The sequence below is a fragment of the Thunnus albacares genome, chromosome 22, assembly GCF_914725855.1.
Source record: "Thunnus albacares chromosome 22, fThuAlb1.1, whole genome shotgun sequence".
Taxonomy (NCBI): domain Eukaryota; kingdom Metazoa; phylum Chordata; class Actinopteri; order Scombriformes; family Scombridae; genus Thunnus; species Thunnus albacares.
Genome location: NC_058127.1, coordinates 20,832,070 through 20,859,462, shown reverse-complemented (window position 1 = coordinate 20,859,462; position 27,393 = coordinate 20,832,070). Strand labels below are relative to the sequence as shown.

Below are 27,393 nucleotides of genomic sequence, written 5' to 3'. Positions count from 1 at the left end.
ATAACTATTCTAAAAAAACATTAAAAAAGCAGCGTAAATCAGCGGAAAAGTTCAACTGTCTATGTAGTTCCCAAATCCATAAATACCAAACAACGCTCCAAAATATCACCATGTGACAGGTCATGAAAGGTCAGGTAAGAAAAATAATTGTAGTTTACTTTAGGAATGTTAACATTGTTATTTAAAGAGACATTCCAGAAAAAATACAGCAGCATATTGTGGACAATTTATAGCAGAAAGTCTCAACAATCCCCAATGCCACAATGTCCAAATAAAGCATTTTCAATTGATAAAGTAAACCTCTGCATCTTTAAAGTGAAAGTGTTAGCTACCAAAAATAACACTATAATAATGTATAGTGTCCTGCAAGGTGCTGTTTTTGTATTTGGGAGTGACTGTTGCAGCAGCATTGATGTTTAGAGACACCCGAGAGGAGAGACAGACAACATGCGCAATATATCAGTGAAGTGTTCATCTGGCCTGTCAGCAAGAATCTGTACTGCCTGTTTCAATTCTGACTTTGATGTCTGACCTTTTAGAAAAGAGAAGTCCCTGACAAAGTAGACCAATAAAGAATCACATTATGACTCTATATAACTGGTGTTTTCATCATGCTGTAGAGTGACCCTGTGACATGGAGAAATAACGTCTAAGTGTAGAGACATGCTACATGCATGAATAAACCATTTCTTGCATAATCTTAAATTCTAGTTGCCTTTCTTTTAGTCTTACTTTAGCAAAAGCAGGTCCTGCCCTGACACTCACAAAGTCAGTATGTCCGTATTGACTGCATGTGTGCAACCTGGAGAGCCCTCTTACTCTCCAGTGTGACAGTGCAGATCACAGGTGAAGCATTCTCAGCACAGTCTTGGGGCGCCCTCTGTTGGACAAAACATGTGTTACAGCTCATTTTAAATCCTACCCATCTTCTGCTGAGTCTGTAAACTAGATTTACAGAGAAAGGAAAGGGAGCTTTCCTTCGTTTCAATCATCCTTACATTTCCTAACATCCTACCACAAGAATGATCTAATGACGATGAAAAAAGACAGCATGCATAATGAAAGGATTTCCACACAATGTGATTTGAAATGTAGTGATTTATTTCATGCTAAAGCTTAAAGACTGATCAATATATAAACCCCGCAAAAAAAGAGTAATAAATACAGCAAATCAGTTATGATACAGAGAAAATAATTTGCACTTTAAAAAAAGGAAGAAGTCAAGTAATAAAAGAGATATGAAAATCAATTTTTCAAACTGTGGAGTTCTTCAGTACAGATTTTTACCTCAGCACTTTTTACGGCGGGAAGTTAGATTAGACTTTTTTTTTTTTTTTAGATAAGGATACATTCATTGTATTTAGTTAGTTATTTATCCGCAGCAGTTGAACCAATCTTACATAAAAATCATCAGAAGTTCAAGCACAAAAAAAAAGTAGTGATTATAGATTAAGTAGCGCAGAGCGACGACTGATGTTTGGGAGTGTCATCTGTGTTTCATGCAATCCCTGGACAGCAGATAAATTATTCCCCCGTTAACCACTAAATCTACACTGAAGTACAATTAGAGTCGGCGTTGTAAACGACAGGCCTTTCCATAGGGGGCTCGATTGCATATCTAGAAACTGACAATATCGTAAAATACAGGATTTGATATTCTCCACAAAGATTTCATGTGTACAATTCAGGGAAAACATTGATTGTTTCCAGTGTTTAGTAATCTCTAACTAGGCCCATTAAGGTACAAAGTGAGACACACGCCTGACACATTTTACACTTCAAACACTCTGTCAGACACGAAGGGGGCAATGAGAAAGTACCTTCACATGAACTATATTTTCCAATAAATAAATGCTGTGATTTTTCTTTATGACTTCTCAAAAAACTTGGGTAACAACCATCTTGAAAAAAAGTGCTGAAAACACACAAGATCCTCTGACACCTGGCAGCTGAATCCACACCCTGCTTCCTCTGTGCGGGAGGAGGAGTCCACATTCTGTACCACCTCCTAAAAACAAAACACTTTGGTTTTTCCTCAGGTTCAGTTCATACGCACAGTCACTCACACACACACACACACCTGCAGTACAGGCAGACACTATAAAAAACTCATTCAGTAGTGTGCACATGAAATCTGCAGATTTTGAGAGTCGATATAACACGAGACTTTGAAGTGTTCAGAGGAAAAATACCCTATAAAGACATTCCACCAGCAGCTTTAAAATCACCAGTATTAACAACCTCCACTTTAGTTTTTTGTTCGTAAGCTTGTAAACTTTAATCAATCATGTGCTTGTAGCATTCTGTACCCTGCCTACACACAACCAGTGGAAGCAGCATTATAGTGCCTGGTAAACCCCATCCAACTCCAATTCATTAAGGTAAAACAAGTGGGTCATTAAACTAGTGGAAGTGAAAAGGAGAAAATGAAAGCTTCTCTGGTTAGACTTGTTGTTGCCACTACACCATTTACTGGCGGAACAGCTCCTAATCAAATCAGCTGGGTGGCTTTGCAGCAGTGTGGTTGCTAACAGTGTAAACATAGGATTGGAGGAATACCAAGATTCAGGAGACTTGTTTGGCTCTGGACAGAAGACAGAGAGATGCACACCCTCTGAGGAGAAAGCCCCCTCCCTGCCTAGTTGGTAAGAAGGAGGAAAAAGAAATCAAGTGAATGTTAGAACCATGAGAGTAAAAAAAAAAAAAGAGAGAGAGAGAGAGTGAGAGAAAGCAGCAGAGACAAAAAGAAATAGTCAGAGAGAGAGAGACAGAACAAGCCCCGGAGAGAGGAAGCTGTCCAGGCCCCGCGAGGCCCATCTTCCTACTTCAAATCTCTTCAAAGGAGCAGAGGAGGGCCTGTCTACCCTCCACCCATCCATCCTCCATCCATCCCTCCATCCCCCTGTGGATAACTCACATCTGGTGAGAAACGATAGGGCCCAGCGACTAACACACACCCACTGAGGGGATAATTCAATGGGCAGCATCTGGGTGTCTGTCTGCATCCTGCTGCGTGGTTCATCTCTCTCTCACATACACACACACACATACACATACACACACAAAGCTCATTAAAAAAGACCAACCAAGCAGAGGAGACAGGGGACAATTATCAGAATCAGTCAAGTCAGAACCACTCTCCAAAAAAAAAAAAAAAAAAAAAAAAAAAAATCGAATGAGAGACACACTGAACTGTAAGTTTCTCCAACTGAAAGTTAACGGACACACTCACACAATGTGCAACAAGATGTTTGACATACTGGGCCCTTTGAGGACATTTTGACAGTGAAGTACCTTGGCATAGTCCTGACTACTGTAGATAAATAACCCAAATTCTGACTCTACAGCTATTCTGTGCCTATCTTTCTGTTTAAATCGTATACTTGACAATACAACGCTGATAATTCTCTAAATCCCTTATAAAGGGCCTACGATAATACTCCAAAATGCTTGCTCAAGTTGGACAACAAAACTCAAAACACATGGGAAAAACTTTCCAAGGATTTCATAAATCTTACGTCATTGTGCAGTACCAGTAAACCATTGTATTATTGTATAATTTACCAGTTTAATTTATGTAACATTCTCATCCTTTTTTTAATCTTAACCTTTTCCCAGCTGTAAGGCCTGGTCACAGCGCTACGTGGCTCAGAGAAACTTATCTTCATGTCTACGTGAAATACGTGGTTCTAGAAGCTTAGTTGATTAATCTGCCAATTATCATTTTATTAATCATCTTCTCTGTAAAATGTCAGAAAATGATGACAAATGCCCATTATTATAATGTCCTAGAGCCCAAGGTGACATCTTCAAATTGCTTGTTTTATCCACTTGACAACCTAAACCCAAAAGATATTCAATTTACTATCCTGTACGACAAAGAAAACCATCAACTTGTCACAATTTGAGAAGGTGGAATCAGAATATTTTAGATATTTTTCCTTAAAAAAAAGGTTTGAAACGATGAACTGATTATCAACATAGATGCTGGTTCATTTTTTATTGATCAAATAATCAATTTGTTGCCTCATTGTTGCCTAACTGTTGCAGTTGTGGTAGTGATAACTGGCAGGGCTCGTCGGTTAGCTAACCCGCAACATGCGAGCCAGCCAGGATATGCTAGTGCTAATCAGTCACATTAACTCACAGAGCTTCTTTCTGTGTTCTCTGCATTGTGCTGTTTACTCCCTCTGGCATTTTGTTCTTAGGACTGTACATCATTTCATTCAATAAAAAGTTATGTTGAAGAGGGGAGGAAAAACAAGCTTGCTAACAATAAATTAGCAAACTCATTAAATCGGCACTAAGAGGACAATATGTTCACAGTTTTTTCAAGAACCACAAACTTCTTTGGGTCAGGCTCACCAAACTTTACCTCGACATGAAAAATTTACACAGATTTCTTCACCAACACAAGCAGCAAACTTATTTTGTAGATTCCATTGGAATTAAATTGATTTCACCGCACAATTTTGCCATTTTACATGCTGTGTGACCTTCAGAGGATAAAAGGCAAAGTATCATACTGAACATGACTTCAGGTAAATCTCATCAAGTCGGATCAAGATTAGATGTTTCGGGATATGTAAGATATATGTTTCTCTTTTCAACACCGCTCAAACAGCTCTTTGGTACATTCCATTACCCAATGAAATGTAAGCGGCTTTGAAATGTGGTAAAAGACCTTCAAAGGGAATTGTTCACATAAAAAAAAAAAAAAGGATAAGTATCGTGAATACCTGAGAAAGATTAAAAAAAGTGAAAAAGATGCCATCATGTGAGGCGTGGGGGTCAAAAAAAAAAAAAAAAGGAAAAAAAGAGCTAAAATGCAGTTGAAAGAGAAAAGAGACTCATCGTTCAAGGACTCTACAGTTCTCACAACATTACATTCAGTTACATCAGCCACACCTTGTTTTTCCTTTTTACAGTAGTTCAGCCATCGCCCACTCTGATCAGGGCCAAAAAGTAAAAAGGGGAGAAATGCAGCAATCAAGGAGCTTTTCTCCCTCTTTCTTTACAAGTGTAAGTAATATGTGAAAAGCCTTAGGCGTACATATACACACATACACACACGCTCTTTGTGTTTATCTTCACGCGACTTGTTTTACATGACTAAAGCCGGCCCTCGTCTTTGTAGCGCCAGTTGATAAGTCTCGTTAAGGCCAGCTCGTTAGGAATGGGCCATCTCCGTGGCAAACAGCTTGATGACATCTTTGTCTGTTGTGCTGTCAACTTGGACGTCATGTCGTGTGTCAGTAGTAGGACATGAGTGTTTTTGGTTTAGAGAGTCGGTTAAGCAGCAAGGCTTTGTTGCATTTATCGTTCAGCTTCAGGATGGTGAGCGGGAGTGTGTTTGGTTTCAGGCCTGCAGTGTTTTGAAGAAAAAACACCTGCCTGGTTTTCAGTCTCCGTCCCCTCTGATGTGACGTCTTCGGTCACATCAGACGGCGTTTTCAGAGTGTGTGTTTGTATGCTAAAAACACACCGTTCCCACACTTCTTCTCCGCAGCGTGTCTGCATCAGTAGAACTTGTCGTCGATGCGGAAGTGTGGCCTGGTGACATCATCGGGGTTGAGGAAGACGGATATGGATTTCCCAGGGTTCTCGGTGACCAGCTGCTGTAGTCGCTGCGCCAGCTTGTCCTCTGAAGGCGAGATGATGCCGTTGGCTGGGTGATGCCCGGGGGAGCCGTGGCCATTGGTGCTTGTTGCTAGCTCCTTCTTCAGCTGGCCCGCCTGCTGGGCTTGGTCCAGAGCCGCCCGCAGGTGCTCGCTGGGATCCGAGCGCACGTGGGCGAGTTTCCTGGCGACGAGTAGCGCCTGGCTGTCGGTTAGGTGCTCCAACATGTTGCACTGGGGCAGGAAGTAGTTTGGGCAGTTTTTACCCAAGATGCAGTGGGCCAGGTCATCCAGGAGACCCAGAAGGAGGCGGCCGGGGGTGTCGGCGTCGGTGCAGGACAAGTAGGCGGCAGGGAGTCGGTCACAAGCCCAGAAGAGCAGAGTACGCAGGTGGTAGAGGCTGAGCCCCGCACGAGGACGGGCCAGGATACGAGCCAGCACGGCCTTGGCTGCTTGGAAAGCCTGGGCCATGGGGAAGGGGATGCACTTTTTCAACTGAACCTGGTAATAAGAGAGGACCAATTAATTAAATAGGAACAGGACTTAAGACATAGTAGTAAACTTGAAGGAATAATAGAGAGAAAGAAAGGGAATGGGGGAAAAAAAAGGGACAAAAATGACAAAGAAACAAAAAAAGAAAACCAGATGGTAACATAATGATGCTTGGTAGTGGCACCAAACATGACATTAAGAAAGAATGAGTAACATTAAGAATCTCCTCACCTCGCTGCGTGAGAAGGCCAGCCTCCACTCCCTGTCGGGCCGACCACCCAGCGGGGAGCAGCAGGGCAGCAGATAGAAGCCAGATATTGCCTCCTCCTCTGTGATTTTACCATCCCAGAAGTGGTTGGCAGTCAGCCAGCCTTGGGCCACAGCAGGCCAGCCCCGAAACGACACCACAGGTAGCAGGTCGTACAGCACCCGGCTAGAGCCTGCCTGCAGGGAGGAGGGTGGTGGAATATTACAAGATCGCTAAGTCCTGAATTTTTATTCCTCTATAAAACATTGTTGGAAGGTGATTTCTTGAAAATCGTTTTAACATTTGACTACAATCTGCTCCGATATCGATTTCACTCCACAAAAATGTCTGTTTAAACCAGCAAGTTAAGTAGCCTGACCTTACTAATCAAATCAGACATAATGAGTCAAACTATCTTGGTTTTATCATCATTTCAGCATAGGAGCAACTTGTGGCTACTGCATAATCTGTACCTGGAGGATGATGGTAGTAAGGGGCCCGTTCCTCTCTAGGCGGTCAGGGGTAGGAATGCCTCTCTGGGGGCTTCGCCTCAGCTCCTCCACGGCTTCGCTCACCACCCCCCAGAACCAGTCTGTCACCAGGCTGGGAGAGAAGTAGCATCCATCCAGAGACTGAGGAGAGCCCAACGAGGGGATGGAGCCTTTACCTGAGCGGGGAGAGGAGAGAGGAGGAGGGCTGAGCGCTGGGTCTCTCCACACAGACTCATTTGTTGTCCCAGAAATCCTACATTCAGGCCAACATCCAGCCGGTGTTTAGGGAGCAAAGTTCTTCCATTCTGTACTTTTTACACATACATTTGCTAGAGCTGTGTGACTCTGTTGCCTGGTACAGTCGTAAGTATTAGTAGTAAATCTATCACACCAAAGTTTCAGCACCCCCAAATGAAACAAAGTCACCACAAAGTACCACAGGTCTTTAAAGTCCTGTGATAAAAAATATTACTTTGATTATTTACTCTGTTTTTAGGGTACATCTCTCTGTTCAGGTTGTTCAGTGGATACAGCAGATAATGAGCAATTACAATTAAACTGTGGTGTTGCTGTTTTAAAACTTTCTATAATAGTGAAATAGTAGGGAGCTGATTATTCATCATATGATAACTGCAGGTATGTTAGTAATGCATTATTCAGCTGCTCTTTGCGTGTATGTGTTAAGCAAATGCATTTATTTTGCCAATCCTACTGTTAGAACTCTGAGTCACGGGCACCGGGTGCATCCAAATACTTTTTCACACCGGCACGCTAATTTTCACACATACTGCACAAGAGTGTAGACGGTAAAGAAAGAATCAACATTTGACTGGGTTTATTTTGCCAAAAAAACTTTGCCCACATTGGCTCAGGACATATCTGTTAATTTCAAAGTTGAATGCCTGAAAATTAAAAACTATTTCATTAATGATCACTTAAATCATTTATCAAGCAAAAATGGGGTGACTGGTCCAGCTTCTCTCTTTCTCATTGTAAAATTAATATCTTTGAATTTTGGAATGTTAAGTTTGGACAAAACAAGCAATCTGATGATGATTTTTCGCTGTTTTCTGATATTTTATAGACCAAACAATTAATCAGTTAATTGAAAAATAATCCACAGATTAATCAGTAATGAAAATAATGGTTGTTGCAGCCCTAGAGTTGACCTTAGAGTAACTGTAGTATGGAGTCAAAGGCAAAAAGAGGTGACGATGCAACACATTAAAAAGAAAGAATAAAAACCTGATTTGAACTTATGACACTTACGCCCTTTTTTTAACCTTTCAGCAGCATTTCGGTGTGATGCGTGCGAAAGCTGTCGACTAGGCCCGACTGAATCACCCCTTCCTGCCACCGCAAACACATTAACGTAAGATCCTTGTGGGAAAATGTTATGATATGACAACAAAATATGTGGAATGTATTTTCCAAATTGCAAAAAATTAAAGAGATTCATATGAATGAATGTCATTACTTTTTCTCATCTAGGAAGTTTCACAGCCGCGAGAGTGTGGCAGAATGATGTCGCGGTGTAATCTGGAAAGCCGCCGTGTAATCTTGAACTTTCAATTGTTAAGTTATACTCATAAATGTTTCAGTGCTTATTTACTTGGGGAAGCGTTTCTCGCTTCACCTATCTGAGGAGGTTATAGGAAACGGGCCTCTGCTGCAGCTCGCTGGGCAAAATTGCATCATAACATCATGCATCAAATTATCTCAGTGAAACATGGACAAAATTTTATCAGCTTCCATTACTTCCACTCTGCACTGCAGCTGAACCTTCATCCTTGTCTATTCCACTCTCTCTTCATCTTTCTATTTCACATTCTCCCCTACCCTTCGCCTTTCTTACTCTTTCACCTGTTTTCTTACTTTCTATAGTTCCTCCGCTGTCCTTGCAATGATCATCCTACTTTCTCCTTGTCACTCGCTCTCTCCTCATCCTCCCCCATCTCTGCTACTTACCCATTTCTCCCGCCTCCTCCTCGTCCTCCTCAGGGGGAAGTCCGTTCTCCTCCTGGCAGCAGATGTTCCAGCGGGACAGGATGTTGGAGTCGCAGAGGCGGAGGCTGAGCCATGAGTGGCAAGGCGGGGAGTGCCTCATGTCTAGGGTGACAGGCTGGTTGCGGTCATGGAGCTTCAGGGCGGGCACCAGCAGGGTGAAATCCAGGTCAAAGTCGGCCCCTTTGGCGTAGTCGCCCAGGTCTTCTGGGTTGAGGTCCAAGACGCCTTCACGGGCGCCGCCTGACAGCAGCAGGTACTCGTTGGCCACCGGGAGGCGCTGGTCTACCTTCTGGACTAAGCCTGGAAGAGTTGGGGGGTGGAGGAAATCGATCACACTCAGCAATATCATATTCAGAGTCATTTGTATGTACAGAGATGCGTTTCCAGCAGCAGAACTGATGCAAGGGGCATTGACCGGAAAGGTTCAACAACAACAACAGCTCCCTCTTTCTCTCACACACACACACACACTAAAATGTATTTCATATTCAGATGCACGGGCACACCGGCTCTCTGAGACATAAAACAGCAGGGCTGCAAGTGAGTGAGCCGGGGAAATTTCAGGAAGCATAGCTTAGTTTGTTTTGAAAGCTGTTGCATATATTTATGAGACTGAGCTGCAGTAATATTGACACATGAACTTGTGTGAAATTAACAACCCCCTCAGTGACCGCTGGGCTAGACAAATCATTTCAGTGGCTCTCCTATACGTGTGATCCGTGAAGCCCTCGATTCAGCCTCCATACACTCTGTGCTCTCTACAAACACAATGCAACTATACTGTGACTGGCAGAGGGATTGTTCCATTAACGGTATATATCAACAGGGCACGAGAGAGAGAGAGAGAAGTGGTGGGCGAGAGAGCTAGAGAGTGAATGAAGAGAACGAGAACAAAGGAGTGAATCTGAGAAGTAAAACATTATTTTCTCTTTGTTTCATGGTGGTTATGTTCTAAAGCACAAATAAACAAGCCCACACCTCTGCACAACCCTGCAGGAAGGTGCACTGCCAGATTTGGTGTGAATGCAGCCTCACATGTCTGAACACTACTAAAACAAAGTCTACTTCGTTTCACTATTGTCATATTACAATTATTAATCTTACATAGCCACAAATAGATATATTACTTCATTGCTGCGTCCTGCAAACAGCTGTGTTTAAAAAGGAAAAACAGAATTAACAATAAGTAGCATCTTTCTTTCACTCGCCTCCAAAACAAATGCATACGCTAGTCGAGATTTTACGACACAAGACGGTGGTGCTCATGGGAAATGCAGTCTTCATTCCAGGAAAACGCTACTGCTTTTTTCCCACAGAGGCTGCTAAAATCAATACAAAATGAAAGTTCCTTGTAGTAATTTTCTGATCTGGGAATACAGTGATATTGTTAAAGTAGGTCTAATAGGACAAGAAATACGAGCTGTTAGTCAATCATATTATTATATTCTTATTATATTTCAGACCAGGCTGCACCGTAATTTTCCAGAGTGCTAAAAAGCATTCCTCACTCTCGTCTCAACAGTTCATATGAGAGAACCCTGAGACTCCAAATCCCTTTATGGATACTTAGCTGTGTTGTAAACTACCCAGGCTCTGGACCCGTGGGATCCACAGTACTGGAGTCAAGTAAATTATGTTTTGCCAGCTTAAAAGAGCAACTGAGAAAAGGCTTGATCCTTCAGCCAAACCTGTGCTGGTCTGGAGGTAACTGCTAGCTACCGCAGGTCAAAGGTAAAGCATGGAGCACTTTAAAACCTTCGACGCTCTCGCAGGTGGAAGATTGTATGAGCTTGAGCTTGAGTGTTTATCCCTCCAGGGCAGTTAAGTGGCTGCGGAAAGCTGAAACGGGGGCATCAGACCAAGCTGGCAGGCCAAGGCTGGGGGCACAAAGCTCCTAACATGATTCCTCTCATCCAATTACATGGGCACACAACCTTGGTGGCAAGATGCCATGTGACAGTTTCATGTAGAGGTTTGTGTGTGTACTTCAGTGTGTGTTTGGATGTGAAAAATGAGTCAAAAGAAAAACGCTGTCAGTGCTTCAACTTTTGGAGGTTTAAATTAATAATTATAGAATTTAAGGTGGTTGACTCTGATCCTTATGATAACTCACCAGTGCTTTAAGTACAGTATTTATGTCAAGTAAATAATAGGAGAAACCCAACACACATCTGTGAGAAAACCACACAATCTTTACACAAGCTACTTTACATCAGAATGATAGTAATGATTAGTTTGATGGAATATAGAAAAAAAAAGCTGGGAAATAGGAGGGAAAACATCCTGAGACCCAAAACGGGCAAGCGAGACTGACTAAAGTGGAAGTCAAAGTCAAATGTGCTGAAGCGGATTTCTCTGGTGCTTTGCTTTGAAGGGGAGCAAAATGAAAAGTGCCTCATTTGATGCCTCCGCTGGGGGAGCAGTCGAGAAAGAAGAAGAGAAAGAGGAAGTATGTGACAGTGAGTCTTTGTATCTTTTTTTATTCCTGGGCAGAATCAGCTCATCTCTCCTTTACAAGCTCCATTCAGCCGCTGACTAGACTCCTGGAGCTCAGTCTTCAGCTAGGAGCTCCCGTTGCACTTTATCCAGAGCTCCGCGGTTTCTCGAGATCCTCAGCTTCTCCGAACCCTCCCATGGTTCAGGTAGTTCAAGATAGGATCGACATCAAGTCTGCAAGAGATGTTTAACTTTCTGAAACTTTCTTTAATTTATTTTATTTATAGATTTATTGGAAAAAATGCTTTGAAATGTCTTGACTGACCTCTGTAAAAGTCAAATAAGTAACAAGACATTGTGGTACAAAAATATCAAAGATATCATTTAGAAACAAGTAGAGACACTGTTGAGTTGGGTGATAGGACAAATATGTCATGCCATCAGAAAAATACAGAATCCATGGCTTTTTTGGTCAATTTAAATCTCTATATTTCTGCTTCACCAGCATTCATTCACTCATGTCTCCTCTATCTGAGGTGAGTGTTTGTGCATGCAACTTGCGAAACAAATTGTGACCAATCGATTATCAGAACTTGAAATTTCAACCCGGGGGAGAAGGAGAAATAGGGGAGAAATGGCAGATGGGCAGATCGAAGAGAAGAAGAGAGCGGAAAAGACAGGAGGAACGGATCAGACGTCAGCCAAAGGGCAGCGAATACGAAGCTGTGACTCCTCTGATTCATTTGGTTTTATCTGCCACTGATAAATTGGGTCAAATAGGCGAGGAGGAGGAAAACAGTGATGAAAAAAATGAATAAAAGAGCATCTTATCTCTCCAGCAGGGGCTTCAGTTGGAGAGAGGAGAGCGGAGGCAAAACTGTATCAATTAGCGAGGCTTCTCCGATCTCCACGCTGGCTGCAGGAAGTTTGAGGTTGTTCCAAGGAACACAATCTACTTTTTAATCCAAACTCTCAAATCGACAGTCACACGCTGTTTTACTGGGCATCTGCCAGCGAGTACGCACACACGCACGCACACATGAACACACCCTAACACATATGCCTGTAGACACACACAGTCTGAGAATAGAGCTGGAATGGAGACAGTCTAGGCTGGTTTCACAGCCACAGATTAAACCTAATCCTATCAGAAATGTCTTTGAATGCAGATTTCCATTAGAGGGAAGTTTTTCCGTTGAGAACTATTTTCAGACTGGACCCAATTCCATGTCTGTGAGAGGACTATTTGATGGTTATTGGTTACTCCATCAGTCACAGTGTGTGGTAACAGAAAAAGCCAACCCACCTACCTGCATGATACACGGAGGCAGATCCAGTGTTTTAAAAAAAAAAAACAGATACATGTTGCAGATGTGGGGTTGTTTTCTTTCTTCATTCACCATTTGGTACGGCTGTCACTTTTTATTCAAAATTCAAATATTCATTCGAATGTGGGAAAAAATGTAATATTTGAACTGTTATAACCTGTTTGAATTCAAATTTACCTTCTATAAGCGCGACAGACTGTTTGAAGTAGTTTGCCTTGTGATCCAGCAGAGGGTGCTGTATAAATTCACTGTCAGCTTGACCTACTGACCTAACATTAATTAAGCTAGCAACGTCATGGCGTTTGCTATGATGACAAGGTAAAATGGAGGATACTAGCGAGCAAAGCCGTCCTGAGTGGGCAATCACGAACCCAAAACATCTGAGAACCAGTGTGTGGAAGCGTTTTGGGTTCTACACCCTAATTTGTCGACTTCGTGAAAAGCAGATGTCTTACTCTACAATGACAACAAATCTGCGGATTCACCTGCTAGCTTGCCGCTCAAGTGAGGCAGTGGAGGCACCACAAACGAGTGGAGCAATGTCAAGTGTACAACCTCGCCTGACTGCCTACTATTCGGCGCACTCAGCTTCAGGAGGCCCGTTGCCAGAAGCTCGTAGAAATGCCATCACTGATAGGATAGCAAGATTTACATGCAAGGATATCCAGCCCATTGGTATTGTTTTGGGAGAGGGGTTTCAGGATCTCACAATGGAACCGGAGTCACGATATAAAATCTGAAGTCACACCGCAATCTCGACACACATAGTACAACTGTGTGACACCACATGGGAAAACATAAAGACTATGTTACAGGGTAAGACTCTCTCTTACTATAGACGGATGGACATCGTTGGCCTTGCATGCTAATGTGACGGTCATAGCTCACTGTATTTCAGACTCATGGGAACTTGACAGTTATGTTCTCTGTACTGAGGAGCTGAGATGAAGCCACACAGCAGTCGCAGAAAGCATCAGCAGCTGGAACGCTGGATGAATTTGACATCTCCTGTGAAGCTGTCGCCAACAGACAACGCTCTGAACTATGTGAACGCCATATGCAATTTAGAGGCTTATTAATGTACTCTGTTTGGCCCACATGCTAAACCTAGTAGTGTGTGAGGGGCTTGAGGTTAACGCCGCTGATATGGCCCTTTCCAGACTAAAGCAAACTGCAGCTCATGTTGGAGGGTCTCCTTTAGACAGCTGCCTGCCTAAAAAAAAAAAAAACAAAGACTCATAAATGACTACTTCACCAGATGCAGTAGCACCTATGACATATGTTGTGCATCTAAGCAACAAGCAGCAGTGGCAGCTGTCATTTTTGAAAAGATGTCCCATTTGGAACTCAGCACTTCTGAGTGGTCTATGGTTGAACAACTAAAAGACACATTGAAACCTTTCAAAGTGGCAACTCAGGCCCTCTCCACTGATGTCTACCCCACAGCAGCAGCTGTCCTACCTCTGCAGCATGTCATCATATCTCAGCCCAGCACTCCTGGTGCACTGTATAAATCAGCCATCAAAGAAGTGAGAGGAATTTGACTCTTCTTTTATTTTTTCTTTTTTTATTAAATATTAACAAGATTGGAAAGATCAATATTAGCAATTTTAAAAAGCCAAATGCTAAGCCAAACAGCATGTGATGATACACTTCAGTAAAGAGAGCAGCAAATGTACGCTTCTCAATAAAGTGGCCTTCCTGGACCCCTGGTTATCTTGCTTAGTCCATGACTGTACATAAGCTCTAGAGGAAGAAAAGACAGCTGCCCTGGGCGCGATGGGAAGCCTGTTTGGGGACTTGTACAAATCAAGTGACTTTTGCAAATGCAACAGGGACGCCATTCAGGAGATGCTTACATGAAGGAGACTCTTCTCTCTGCAGACAGTAACCCACTGCTTTAGTAGAGAGATACAGGGTGCAATAGATACCCACAACTCTGAAACCTGGCTCGTAAATACCTGTGTGTACCGGGAACCTCTGTACGCTCTGTACATGTGTTCATGTTGGCAGGTAATGGTGTAAGTAAAAAGAGAGCCACACTGACATATGACATGGCATAATTTGTATTGTAGTTTACACTATAATATTTTCTGGCAGGTGGGTTTAGCACAAATACCCCACATTTATGCATCATGATAATTAAGAAAAGGTTTTATACCTGCACATCTACTTATACTGAAATCATGAACCAAGCCTTAGAGTTTTAAAATCATATGTGCTCAAGGAGCAATCATGATGCTGCTAGAGTCTTTGAACTGAGATGCTCCAAGAGATGAGGCTGAGGGGAAAAAAAAAAAAAAAAAAATCAATATTTGATTTTAACATCAATAAATCATCACAACATTAATCAAAACATACACAGCCATCACCAGGAAGATCTGCAGCCACTGCTGACCTCTACACTGCACTTGACTTGAAGAAATTATCAAGGTTACTTTAAAAAAAAAAAAAAAAAGGAGGTATTTCTTTTGCTACATAAATAATATAGAATTTTATTTCAGCCTTAATATTTTAGCTTCTCAGTTTGAACTCATGCTCTCCTCATCCACATACAAAATGTGTATATTCACAGAAATGCTACTGTACAAGTTCTTTTTGAGATTTTAAGCAAAAAGGGAGCATCAACGCTCTTTTTTTAACAAAGATGAATGAGGTTTGTGGGAAATGTGGTCCAAGATTTGAGAAACAATAAATTTACTGTATATATAGCAGTGCTTCCCCTTCAATATATTTATATTATATAATGAAAATGTCATTATTTAAAAACGAATTTACTATGATTCTAAAATCAATAGAAAATAAATTTGCGAGAGAGCCTCATTTTGTCATCTGTCTTGGGAGTTTGTTAACAGTTCAATGCATCAGTGATATTACACACTGATGAATTGAACTGCCTCAATGCAGCATGGTCTCACATATTAAACAAAGCTTCTGACTACAAGGTCCCTGGGGCCCTTTTTTAAAGGACATTCTGGAGTCCAGTGATAAACTCTGCATTGTCCGTTCAATTTTATCATTACCCTAAATCACAGGTTTTAAAACTGTGAGGTACAGAGTTAAAAGGGGGCACGGAGGGAGAGACGTGAGGTATGAGCTGCAATTAGTGCCAAAACCCTTCTTTAAGTCTGTAAAATGTGAACACACAGGCACGATACACGTATTTTCAGATTCGGTGTGACTTACGCTTCAGGAGGATATCATCATTTTCCAAAAATGTAAACAAATATAGGCTAAAAAAAACAAGGCTCAAGTTGTAACCCACTGCTAACTCACTGAATTAGCTAATGGAAACATTACACTTCCTGTTTACGTCCCCCAAGCCATTATGGGAACTGTAGTTCTAAAACCAAGCATGCTTATCACCCAAATTGAAGTAAGACAAGGAACAAAAGAATAATAGTGACATTTTTATGACATTACTAACACTCAGAATCTTGTATTCGTGGAACAATGACAATCTCCTCCACCCCTGCCCTACATTAAGGTTTTACATGGTTTACAATATGTATAGTTACACTTTTCTGAAAATGAAGCAATTCCACTTACATTAATACACACACCTACACTGAATACACATAATCTATACTATATATTCATGGGTGCTTTCAGACACGCATGCTTAAAAATGAGGCTACAAAGTGACACTGCTGTGAAATCCCCTAAAGCAGAGCAGCAGCATCATGGGAAAGACGTCCTTTCTCATCACAGCCAGAGCAAAGTGAGAATATTCTGCCACACACCTCTAGACTGATAGACTCTAAAAATAGCTCTGTAAATCCCTCTGGAAAATGGGATTCCTCTAAATAAGCTGATGACTTCTATGTGTTGTTGCTGGAAAGGCCTGCTGAGAGAGAAAGTCTGAATCTGAGACTGTGCCAAAAACTAGGCTGCCCTAACAACGGAGATGTAGGAAAAAGCTGGTCATCACACACGTCTTACATGTGTTTTTAACATGAGTACAGTCTACACTTGACTTAATGTGCATGAGCCCACACATGAGCTGACCACCCTCTGTGCATTATTGCATCTTGTGGCTTTATCCACTTCCACAAGTCTTAAAACACCAGCCCTGTTGAAAAATTCAGCCATCTACAACAGAGGAAAGGTAAAAGTCCTTGATAACGGCTGACATTTAATCTTTTCCCACCCACTGATCCACCAACACATTTCCACCAGCACTTTCACAAGTTACATGAATATGAACATTCCAAAAACTTATAATCCATTGATTCACTTCTCATGTGAAATAGTAAAATTTGTTCAAAAATGTTTGTGCTTTGGTGGATTGTCCTTACCATCATGTCCATTATTTGACAACTTCTTGTTTACTGCAGGGGACAAGATGGTAACAACAGCTGGGGCAGGTGGTAAAGAATGAGAACATGGTGCCCTTTCATGAGTTCAAAAGGTACAATATGGGCTGAAAGATTCAGTGGCAACTACCACAGCTTGAGGTTGAATCCAATGCGGAAGTATCTTAAAGCGCAATGCCACCAACTGCCGTTAGATCTGGCTCCAACTGACTCCTATTCAAGCATCAACTTCTCTCTAAAAATACTAAGTAAAGTCATTATGGTCTCAATCGCTAAATTCAGGCCTTCTAATAAGTGTGCCGGTGGTCATTTTGGAATGTATTGCTCCATTAATAAGATCTTAAAACTTATAGTAACTTTGAGGTCTGCTGTGTGGGCGTTGATTGACAGCTGTGATTGACAGTTGGCTCACCTGCTGCTCTCCCCAGCTCCAGGACTCGCACTGAGTAGGACCACTGTCACAATACTTCAGTAAGTTTAATGTTACTTGATTATGATACCTGCCCTGTTAGCACCATTTAGCTAACGTTAACCCAGGTTTGCACCACTCAGTGTTCAAAGTAAGCTAGTGTTAGCTTAGGTCTGAGGTAAGTGAGGCGTGAGGGGCAAACACCCCGCAACCCATATTTGGAAGGTCCTGGCTTCAAATGGGAAATATTGCGCCAACTATAAGCGGCAACTCTGGGCTTCACACCACCTCCAATGCAAACTAATGACTGATGTCACACTTCGCTACGTCCACCTTTATTACTGATTTTGTCCACTGCTTAGGGATCACTGTATTGGTCACCATATCCTTACTGTATTCTGAATCAGGGCACCTTGGTGCAGTAATTATTGAGGAAAGGGCTGTTGTCTGTGTCACAAAATCTAATTCCCAGCAAATTGTTGCTGCAATATCCCATATCTCTGTGTACCCTTTTTGTTATTCTAGACAAGAAAACTCAAATACAGCAGCAAAGCGTGCCGTAACAATAATATTAAAAACAGCCTCATTCCAAAAAGGAGCAATTCAATCTGTTACAAATGACTCTTGACTAATATAGACTCAACCGGATGTTATCAGTACTATTCAACCAGCTCTTCTGGCAGCCTCACCTCGCTCTCTAATAGCAGGATTAATCCCAGACAACCCCGCTGCCGAAAGGTGAGCCATTCCGCCTCCTCGCCGTTTATGAATTCATATCGAGGCGGGAGATTAGCTCAGAAATAGAATAAACAAGAGGAATGGAGAAGTTCCAATTTAATCTGATTGGCGGAGAGAGGATGCAGGAAGCCGTGAGTGTCTTCGAGCTCCTCACTGCTGCTTTGATGCCAGCCGCACTGTGATACCATGTCCCGCTAAATGACGGGCAATTATCATTGAAAGAGAAAAATGACATGGCAGTTTAACATTTTTGGGCAACAGGGTGGCCTAGTCTTTCAAGAAACCATGTACCACTGATCCTGACCTTTGATATACCTATTAAGCAGAGGAAAGATAAGTGAAAAATCCTCTAAAGAGATCAATTAGGTGTCATATTAACTAATTATGAAGTAATTAACTTATGACCTTATATTTCCCCTGGTTGCCAATATGGAGTGTTATAGGCGAGCAGGAAGAAGAGCAGCTAGAAAGCTTGAAGATCACAATGTGAGCATAAAAGACTGGGTCAAACCCTAGTATATGGCTGGATCGTTTATGGTCAATATGCAAAATTATGGCCAATATGTTACAGGGATAGTCAGTGATAGTGTCTTTAATGTGAATTCCTGGATATTAAATGTTCATCTGCAATCTTTTGTAGCAGTCCTTGTAATATTTGTTGTTAAAGTAGCATCACATGGCATGGTTATATGATATGTCGCAATAGGTATAGTAAGTTCATTTAAAAGGCAGATGGTGATTATGAAAAATAATTAAAAGGACTACTAAAATGTGTTAATCTGTGAGTGACAAGGTGTCTGGCAAATAAACAAAAAAAAACAAAACAAAGATTTTTTTTTTTCCCCAGCAGCTCAGACAGCCACAGCCCTCACATGTGATACTGTTATCAGTTGACAGCTTCTACCCAAATGATTCTTCCATCTTCGCCTCAGGAATGTTTAAAGTGTGATTATGAAGGAGCAAAAATCAAAACGTCAGCCTGGGTTATTAAAATGAGCAGGATGACAGATAACATGTCATGCAATGTCAAAACACTTCTTACTGAACACCCCAAATTCTGAAAGTCATGTTAAATTAGATACTATGAAAGACAGTAAATGAATGATGTGATGTGAAGTCTGTCTGTGGCCGTGTGTGTGTGTGTGTGTGTGAAGCCGTTCAGTCACAGGACACTGTACTGTCACACCCACATCTGTTGGTTAATTTGTTGTACAGCCTCCTCTAACAGAGGTTCTAAACTCAGGTAAATTAACATCAAGCAAATTATGTTTCACAGTCATTTTGGCTGATGTGCCGGCTTTCAAACAATTAAGATTTAATGCTGCTAAGTGCCAAAAAAAGTTGACAGCGAACAACAATGACCATCAATTTATGGCAAGCAAGACGCTGCTCATCTGTGCTGCTTGGCACTGCTGTGTCTATGCTGATGAAAACTGAACACAAACAAAGCCTGAATGATCAAATACAAAAATTTCACTCATGTTGCAATGCCATGGACCTCCCCTGGCTGCCAGATGAAGACAGGCTCTCAAATCCAAAATGGCATTAACAGAATTACTCAGCCAGAGCAGCCATGTGAGCCCCCAAAAGCTAGGCCTGCGTCGGAAACTGCAACTCAACTGTAGAAAACAGCATCCAGCTGCGAGTCATTCACACATCAGACCACCAGCGTTAATGAGCTGCAGAAAGAGAGAGAGAGAGAGAGAGACTGGCCAGCCGCTGAATCAATCCAGCAGGCCAGCCGCTAGCCTGGCGAGTGAGCTGCTTTCCCAGAGGGGATAAAGTTGCCATTCTGATGGTTAAAATTTAACCGAGAGGGATTTTTTTTTTTCCCTGCCCAAATAAAATATGCATCGCATCACATTAAAGTTTGTGCAGAAACATTATAAAGTCTGGGAGGAGAAATTTAGTAGCAGATAAATGCACACAATATTCAAGTCTGATGTAGTGCAGAGAGAAAACTCTGGATGTTCAACTCTGTCTGACTCGTGGATCCTTTGATGCAGTCGCATGACTGTAAAAAAAAAAAAAAAAAAGGACAATGCAACACAAAAAAGAAATCAGTCTCTGCAGCAATGTTGTCTAATCCTGGGGATATTACAGTGAAAAATGGTTAAATCATAAGAATGTTTAATTTTGGGAATCACTGCATGAGCTTTACCTACTATGGTTGGACAATACGACCACATACTGTATAAACAAGACAAAAGAAATTTGTCAACCATCTGACATTTTTTTTTCATATTTTTTATACCAATGTGGCTTTAACGTAACCCTCCTGCTGTCTTCCCATCGACCGTGCAACTTTTGTCCTCCCGGGTCAATTTTGACTGGGGAGGACAAAAGTCCACAGATGCTATTAATTTTAATAAAACACCCAATGAAGTAGTGATCATTACTTTTACATGCAAAGTGTGGGGTATGGAACCATCCATGTGATTTTCAGGCAATTAGATGAAAGAAATCCATATTTCTGATGTAAAAACATTTGAAAACGGGTCAAATTTGACCCGAGGACAACAGGAGGGTTAATATCTCTGGTTTAGCCTTACTAGAACTATAATGATGAATTATTCCAATGTTTCCCCACTGACTTGTCATTTCAAATATGACTGTAACATGTTGTGAAATAACAAACAAAAAAGTTTGCAGACTGTATCTCCTTTTTTTTTGTGTTGCAGAAAAACAACTGAATTCAGAGCTGCGATGATCACAGAAGCTTTGAGACTCAGGAGGGACTAGTAAATATTCAGGCCTACATGCAACAACACTCATACACAAACACAAACACAGACAGGATTTCCTTGTGAACTTTTGACTCATGCCTCCTCTGACTTGGAAGATCTCGGGTGCTGATCCATCTCTGTCTAACCCCTTCCACTTGTCGCTGTTCACGACCAAATGTGAGTACAGTAAAGTGGCTTTAGTGTGAAGAATAGCAGGAAAACAAAAGGAGCTGATGTAATAATCTCCGTAGAAAGGAAATAAGTGGAGGTCACTGTGGGACAAAGTGAACGCCTGGTGTACTGCATGAGGTAAACATGCTAAGCAGTGGAACATGAATGAGTATTTCTCCATTTTAATTGATGCATGAGTGAAATACTTAACTCTGCAGAATTTGAACATGCAACAGGTTGTTTTTCTTGTTTTACTGATAAAAATCTGAGCAAGACAGACCAGCACTCATGACTTTTTCTTTTTATTGGATCAAAAGTATCCATTTCTACTAACATCAGGGAGACAATGAACTCTGAACTAGACTCTCAAGCTGGCAAACAAACTTTAAGATGTGAAAAATTGGGTTGGGGCTATATCTTAGACTGCCACCTGATCTTTTGCTTCACCGGCATCTATTTCTGCCTTCATCAGACTTTTGTTTTTCAAATATATATATATATATATATATATATATATATATATATATATATATATATATATATATATATATATATATATATATATATATATATATATATATACAGTAGCCCCCACCAGGCTTGCCTTAAGGCAAACCAGTGTTTACTCAAACGCAGGGTAAATAAGAGCCTCTTCTTGGATCTGTCGGGCTGTGAAGAAATTCACCGTGTGCACTTGTGTGTTTGTGTGCGTGAGTTTAATCTCTTTTCTCTTTCCTTTTCTCTGACAGTGTGCAAAGCCCAGTGGGGATCCCAGTGCAGCTCAAACTTTATAAAAGCCACAACCACCCAGCATCCAGTGTTCAGCATCCACGCACACATGCACACACAGACACACACACACACACACACACACACCTATGTAGTGATGATGCGCCTCCTCCAGCAGGCCCGGCATGCTATAACAAGGCCCCTCCATCAAGGGGATGATATTTGCTTTTCAGAGCTGCCTTTCATCCTCAGCAAGGCCTAGAGAGGCGTAGAGTTGTTAATGCAGCTACCACAATGTACTTTACTTTATATTCTTAGAATCCAACACAAACTGTCTTTCTCAGTTAAAAGTGCCAAACTTTTTTTTTTTTTTTTTTTTTTTTTTCCTGTTCCTTCTTTTCACACAGTCAGAGCCGTCACAGCAGGCGGTGAGGCACAGGGTATGAAAATACCAGCAAAACCATTGGTGATTATGCCGAGGAAAGCAGCCTCAAAAACTGAAAAAGTTACCGGGAGATTCTCAACCAAGCAGACTAAGAGGGAAGCAGGAGGCTTTGCACGGGAATCATAAAAAAATGAAACCGAAACAAAAGAAAGAATGAACTTAAAAGTATATAAAGGAGGTGTCTGAATGTGGCAATACAATAAAAATGAGAAAATCAGGTCGGGATACCATTTAGATTTTTGTGTAATTCCTCCCTGGGTGAGGCAGCCTGAAAAAAAAAAGCATTGAAATCTGCAGGAGCTGTCTGTCAGCTAATCCAATAGAAGGAATTTGACAGGAATAGTAAAAACAGTGTCTTATGATATTCTGAGGCACACGAGGTGCTGAGCCAAAAAAAAAAACAAAAAAAAAAAACGCAAGCCTCTCTCTGTGACTGTTCTTACTGGCGTGACACGGGAAGACAGAGGAGAGAGGACTCGCACAAATATAGAACTGGGAAATAAAGACACAGCGGGGGGGTTGAAACAAAAGCTGAAAAAGAAATGGACAGAGCTTTCCGGACGCTGGCCAAACACGCTTTGTTTTCCAGTGCAGACAGTGACAAGAGAGAACCAGGATGACAGCAGGGAGGGGGGAGAGTGCCACCTATTGGACAAACAAACACACTTCACTTTTCTACTCACAACTGTCAAGAAAAAAAAGTACATTTGAGACAGCTGTATGTATCACTCCCCGTCCCTCACTAGCTGAGGGTTATGCAAGACAGTGACAGACAGAAAGAATACTGAATGTGCTTGAATTCCGATGCGTCTTTAGACTCTAATTTCCATTTAAAAGACTCCAAATGTGCAAGTTTCCAATCGTTACATTCACATCGCCACAAATTATAAACCTCTAATTTTGCATATAAGACTTGAAAAAAATAACGAGCGTGTGATAATGTGTCTATCAGAGGATTAAATTGGAGATATTGTAACTGATCCAACATTTCAGCGCAGACTGAGTCTATAGTGTTAATCGTGTTTGTCACACATGCCGTGTCATGACCTGAGTCATAAAATGCGTCTGCGAAAGAAAACCGTGTCCCATCCCGTTTAAATGATATCTTGCAGCTTTTTTTTTGCGTGAATGAAATTCAGTCCAGGAGTGAGTAAGAGAGTGAGAGAGAGGGGGGAGAGAGAGAAATCAAAAACATCCTCTCAGATGCTGCAGAAGGAAGTCTAAGAGTGGAATAAAGCCTCAGAAATGAACAAACGCATCTTCTGTAGTTGATTTTGATTTTAAATGTTTATAGCTGAAAGAAACTCTAACATCACTTCAAGAGTGAAATACAAAGCAGCATGTGAGGGCGCTTTTCATAAAAAGCAAAACTCATCAACGTTTGACCTTCCTCCGCCTCTATTTTCTTCTCTTTGGCACCAATTTGCATAAAGCATCATTATTGAATTATTCTTAGTATACCGTATTGTACAAGATTCACTAAACCTACTACTACTACTACTCTTAGTTCCCCTGCAACAACATCTGAGCATATTGTACAAAGAGTAGTATACCCAGTATAAATGGCACATCAGTAGAGATATGCATGTTAACAATGGATAACAATTGTCACGAAAAATGCACTGTGAGTGCCAGAACAGCATGTTAGGGAAGGCTCAGTAGCCGACAGATCAGACTGTACTGGGAAGCTTCCAGGTGAGACTGGTTGTGAGTGTGCAGGGCGTTCCTTGAAAAGACTGCTTATTGTTCTCAGTGACTCTACCCTGGGTAAATAAAGGTGAGCTTACGCGTTCCCCCCCAATACAAAAAAATACTGGTGAGAAACACAACTTTATCAATAGTCAGAACATGGTTTATTTCATCTATGTTAAGACACAATGGGGAAGTAAAAATAAAAGAAAACTTCTAAGTTATACAGCAGCTGTACTAAGAAAGAGGATCACTCACACACACACACACACGCAGTTACACAGAGGGCATCAAAGGTGCACTGTGATAGGCTTGTAACTTCAACCATGAAACTCTGCCTTCACAACCACTGTAAAGTATATTAATAGTTAATTGACAGTAACTTTAACTCGAGGCAATAAATAATTCCTAGGATGAGCCTTGTAGTGCATTAAAATCACATTCCATTAAAATTATGATGATGACTGAACAACTGGTTCAGTGTGAGAGTAAAGAGGACAATTCTTTTTATTTTCCACTGTCTTTCCAGCGTTAACACCCAATTTTCATTATCATAGGCACTTCTCGTTTAAAGCTTTTAACGACAGCTGTAACAGCTGGGGTTCTGAATAACAAACTCTCCAATCCAAATAGAAGTTCATGGTCTCATTTATACCAGTGTAGGGGACTGAAGACATGAAAATGTTCAGTAAAAACAATGTTTTTGTTTGCAGACATACCCAGCATGTTGAAGATAAAGTCCTTGGCGGTGTGGACCTCTAAGGCGGTCTGGTCTCCAAACTCCCCCTGCTCCAGTAGTACCAGCTCTGACACCTGGGCTGACAGCTGCTCCAGGGTGGCTCCGGACCGGAAGTCCACCTCGGACAGCTTCTTGGCAGGGGCCGGGGAGCGCGGCGCCACCGCACTCATCAGCGAGTCCATCTCTACAACCCTGTGGGGTGAGGACGAGGAATGAGAAATCGTTTTAGCTTTGTTCGCCAACACGTTCAGGGTTTTAACATCACAACAGCCCTGTTTCCAAGACTAACACAATCGAAATGGGCCCCCTGAGGGATGAATTATGCTGTCGCAGTGCCAATAATCTCTCTACTGGTTTTGAGGGTTTTATTGTTGCGCCCTGGAACAAAACACAGGGCTATATTTGAACCTGTTTTCAGGATGCATCTTACAGCCTGTGTTTAGTGTGATTTAGTGTTGTTGAGGTTTGTGAGTTGTCTTTGTTGTATAATGCTTGCCTTGTTTTCAAAATCCTCGTGTGAATCATGAGACTTTGAGGGGCACTTCTAGAGGAACATTTGACATCAGGGAGCAACTAACATTACATTTCAGTGGCAGGAAATGTGACATGATAACCTGATCCCAAGTATTTCAGATAAGACTAACACAAGCACAAAAAATGCAACATGATTAACTACTAACAGCACGTACTATAACTCTATACTTTGTTACTAAGTTTAATTTCATGTTAAACATAGAACAATATGAAGAAAAGGGTAAACTGAAATATTAATAACCTAATCTAATATAAATTACCAAAAGTGTGCTGTACATCGCTTAAAGGAAGACAGTCCCAGGTTGTGTCTCTCATTTAATCTGTGTTTTTACATGAGACTTTTGCATTGATGCTTATATTTGAACTCCTGCTGTCATTCTCCAAAATATATCTGACACCATGCAGATTGTTTAAACCTCATCCTACCAACACATTTAACATACAAGGACTACCAACTGGGGTCCCTGGGTACCCTAAGAATAAACTACTGTAAGAAACAACCATCAGAGCAAAATGTTAACTTATTTCTTCTCAAGACATTATTAATGCTATTAATGTCATCTGATAAAGATGATTATTATTGTTTTTTTCAGAAAGTTGCAGTTAATTTGCATAATGTGTAAAACAAAAATATATACTTTTCTTTAAAACAAATAGCAGCTTTTATCCCAAGTACAATCTTTCCACAAAGCATCCAAAATGACTGACAGAGTGCCCCTACCCCCCTGATAGTGTGTGACACTTTAAATTAGGACCCACTGCAAACATGAACTCAATAATTAGTTCCACCTATTAAAACTGCACAGGTGGAATTGGGTGCTTTTGACTGGGTACTGACCCAGTACATTGGTATTTTTAAATTAAACGAATTAAAATAGAAACAGAAAACAATGACACGAAGTCATTAGGAACAAATTGATTGACAAAGTCGTGAAAAACTGGAATGATAGAATAGACCACCTGTACGTTATGACAAAACTGGGGTCTGCAGGTACCCCAGTCAGTAGGATTAAGATGAACAAAACTTAGATTACTGCTGTTATAAGAGTATTTCTGAAACTCTTATACATATTATATTCTGTCCTTTCCGTTGGTTGGTTGAGTTGAGCCTTATGAAACGGGTTAAAACAGACTTTACTCGCCCAGAGAGGAATATTTTGCATAACATACATAACGTTACCAGCAAGAGTTTAGAGGATTTACAGGGAAGAGCAGTGACAGGGTTACTAACACAGCGTAAATGGAGTAGCCATCTGTTTACACGTTTAAATAATTGTATAAAATGTTGTAACATGCAAAAAAAGTTGCAATGTAAACAAAGCTCAGTCGAGTGTTATGACAACACGGCCTCTGCCCCACCAATCTAGGTCAATTAGCTGCTAAGCTAATAGCCGACCAAATTAGCCAGCCTGCTGTCTGACAGTTACCATGGGCTAATAAGATAATTAGTTAAAAAAGACAACAAATGAGCCTGGGCTGTGTTACATTGGTTTGTTTGACCGCTCTACTACCGTATTTGCAGACCACTTGACTTGTAGTGATAAGCTCGGTGTGCGGTGCCTCGCCCACAGCCAGCTAATTTCTTTTATTAGCCAATATTAGCCAGCTAGCTTCATCAAATTAGCATTCTCGCTAACGTGACAGGTTGGGGGACAGTGCAGACAAGTGCAGCGGCACACGCAAGCACACTAAAAGCGACAAATACACGCACACGCACACACACATACACATACACATACATATACATTCATATATACACACACACACACACCTCATGCACTCAGCTCGGGTCTATTTAGCTTTGCGAGTCAAATCTTTAGCTATAAGGCTAAACCGGTCAAATACCGCAAACAAACACACAGACACACACACACCCTTTACACGGTGAGTTTCTTCGCTATCTTCTATGTTTACTGTTATTTTGATTCCTGTGCTTCAATCCGCCTTCTTCAGCTGTCATTTCCAACAGGTCCCCGGCGCCACCTTCCCCCTGGCAACACCGTCCCAGAAATCACGGTCCTACTCACTGAGGATGCAGGGATTAGTAGTCACGCCTCCACATGACAAAACTACAAACGGATTTGTGAGGTCAGGTTTATGATTGAAATTATGCCTGCGTGTCGTGCTAAGGTTTAGCAGTGGCGGGGCAGGGCGGCTTCACGGCTGCACGGCCAATGTTTTGATGCATGGAAGCAGCCCTCCTGTAAGTGCAGCACTGTAGCGGTGTCCCTGCAGCAGAGGGGCAGGCTGCTGCATGTGGGAGTGGGTAGTAGCTCTC

The 27,393-nt window shown here is 41.5% G+C and overlaps 1 protein-coding gene across 3 annotated transcripts; it reads right to left on the bottom strand.

The window, feature by feature from the left end:
* Positions 1 to 1,080: 1,080 nt before the first annotated feature.
* On the bottom strand, positions 1,081 to 27,393 carry tmem102 (transmembrane protein 102). Of its 3 annotated transcripts, none has more exons than XM_044341468.1 (6): positions 27,030 to 27,393; positions 24,562 to 24,773; positions 8,817 to 9,155; positions 6,831 to 7,024; positions 6,342 to 6,554; positions 1,081 to 6,119 (listed from the first exon to the last, which is right to left on the bottom strand). In XM_044341468.1, exons 2-6 carry the CDS (start codon positions 24,761 to 24,763, stop codon positions 5,520 to 5,522), a joined length of 1,548 nt encoding a protein of 515 aa, XP_044197403.1. In that variant the 5' UTR covers positions 24,764 to 24,773; positions 27,030 to 27,393; the 3' UTR covers positions 1,081 to 5,519. The 3 variants fall into 3 exon arrangements, with proteins under 3 accessions (XP_044197403.1, XP_044197400.1, XP_044197402.1); XM_044341465.1 differs by having other exon boundaries at positions 26,990 to 27,392; XM_044341467.1 differs by lacking the exon at positions 27,030 to 27,393 and adding an exon at positions 26,627 to 26,944.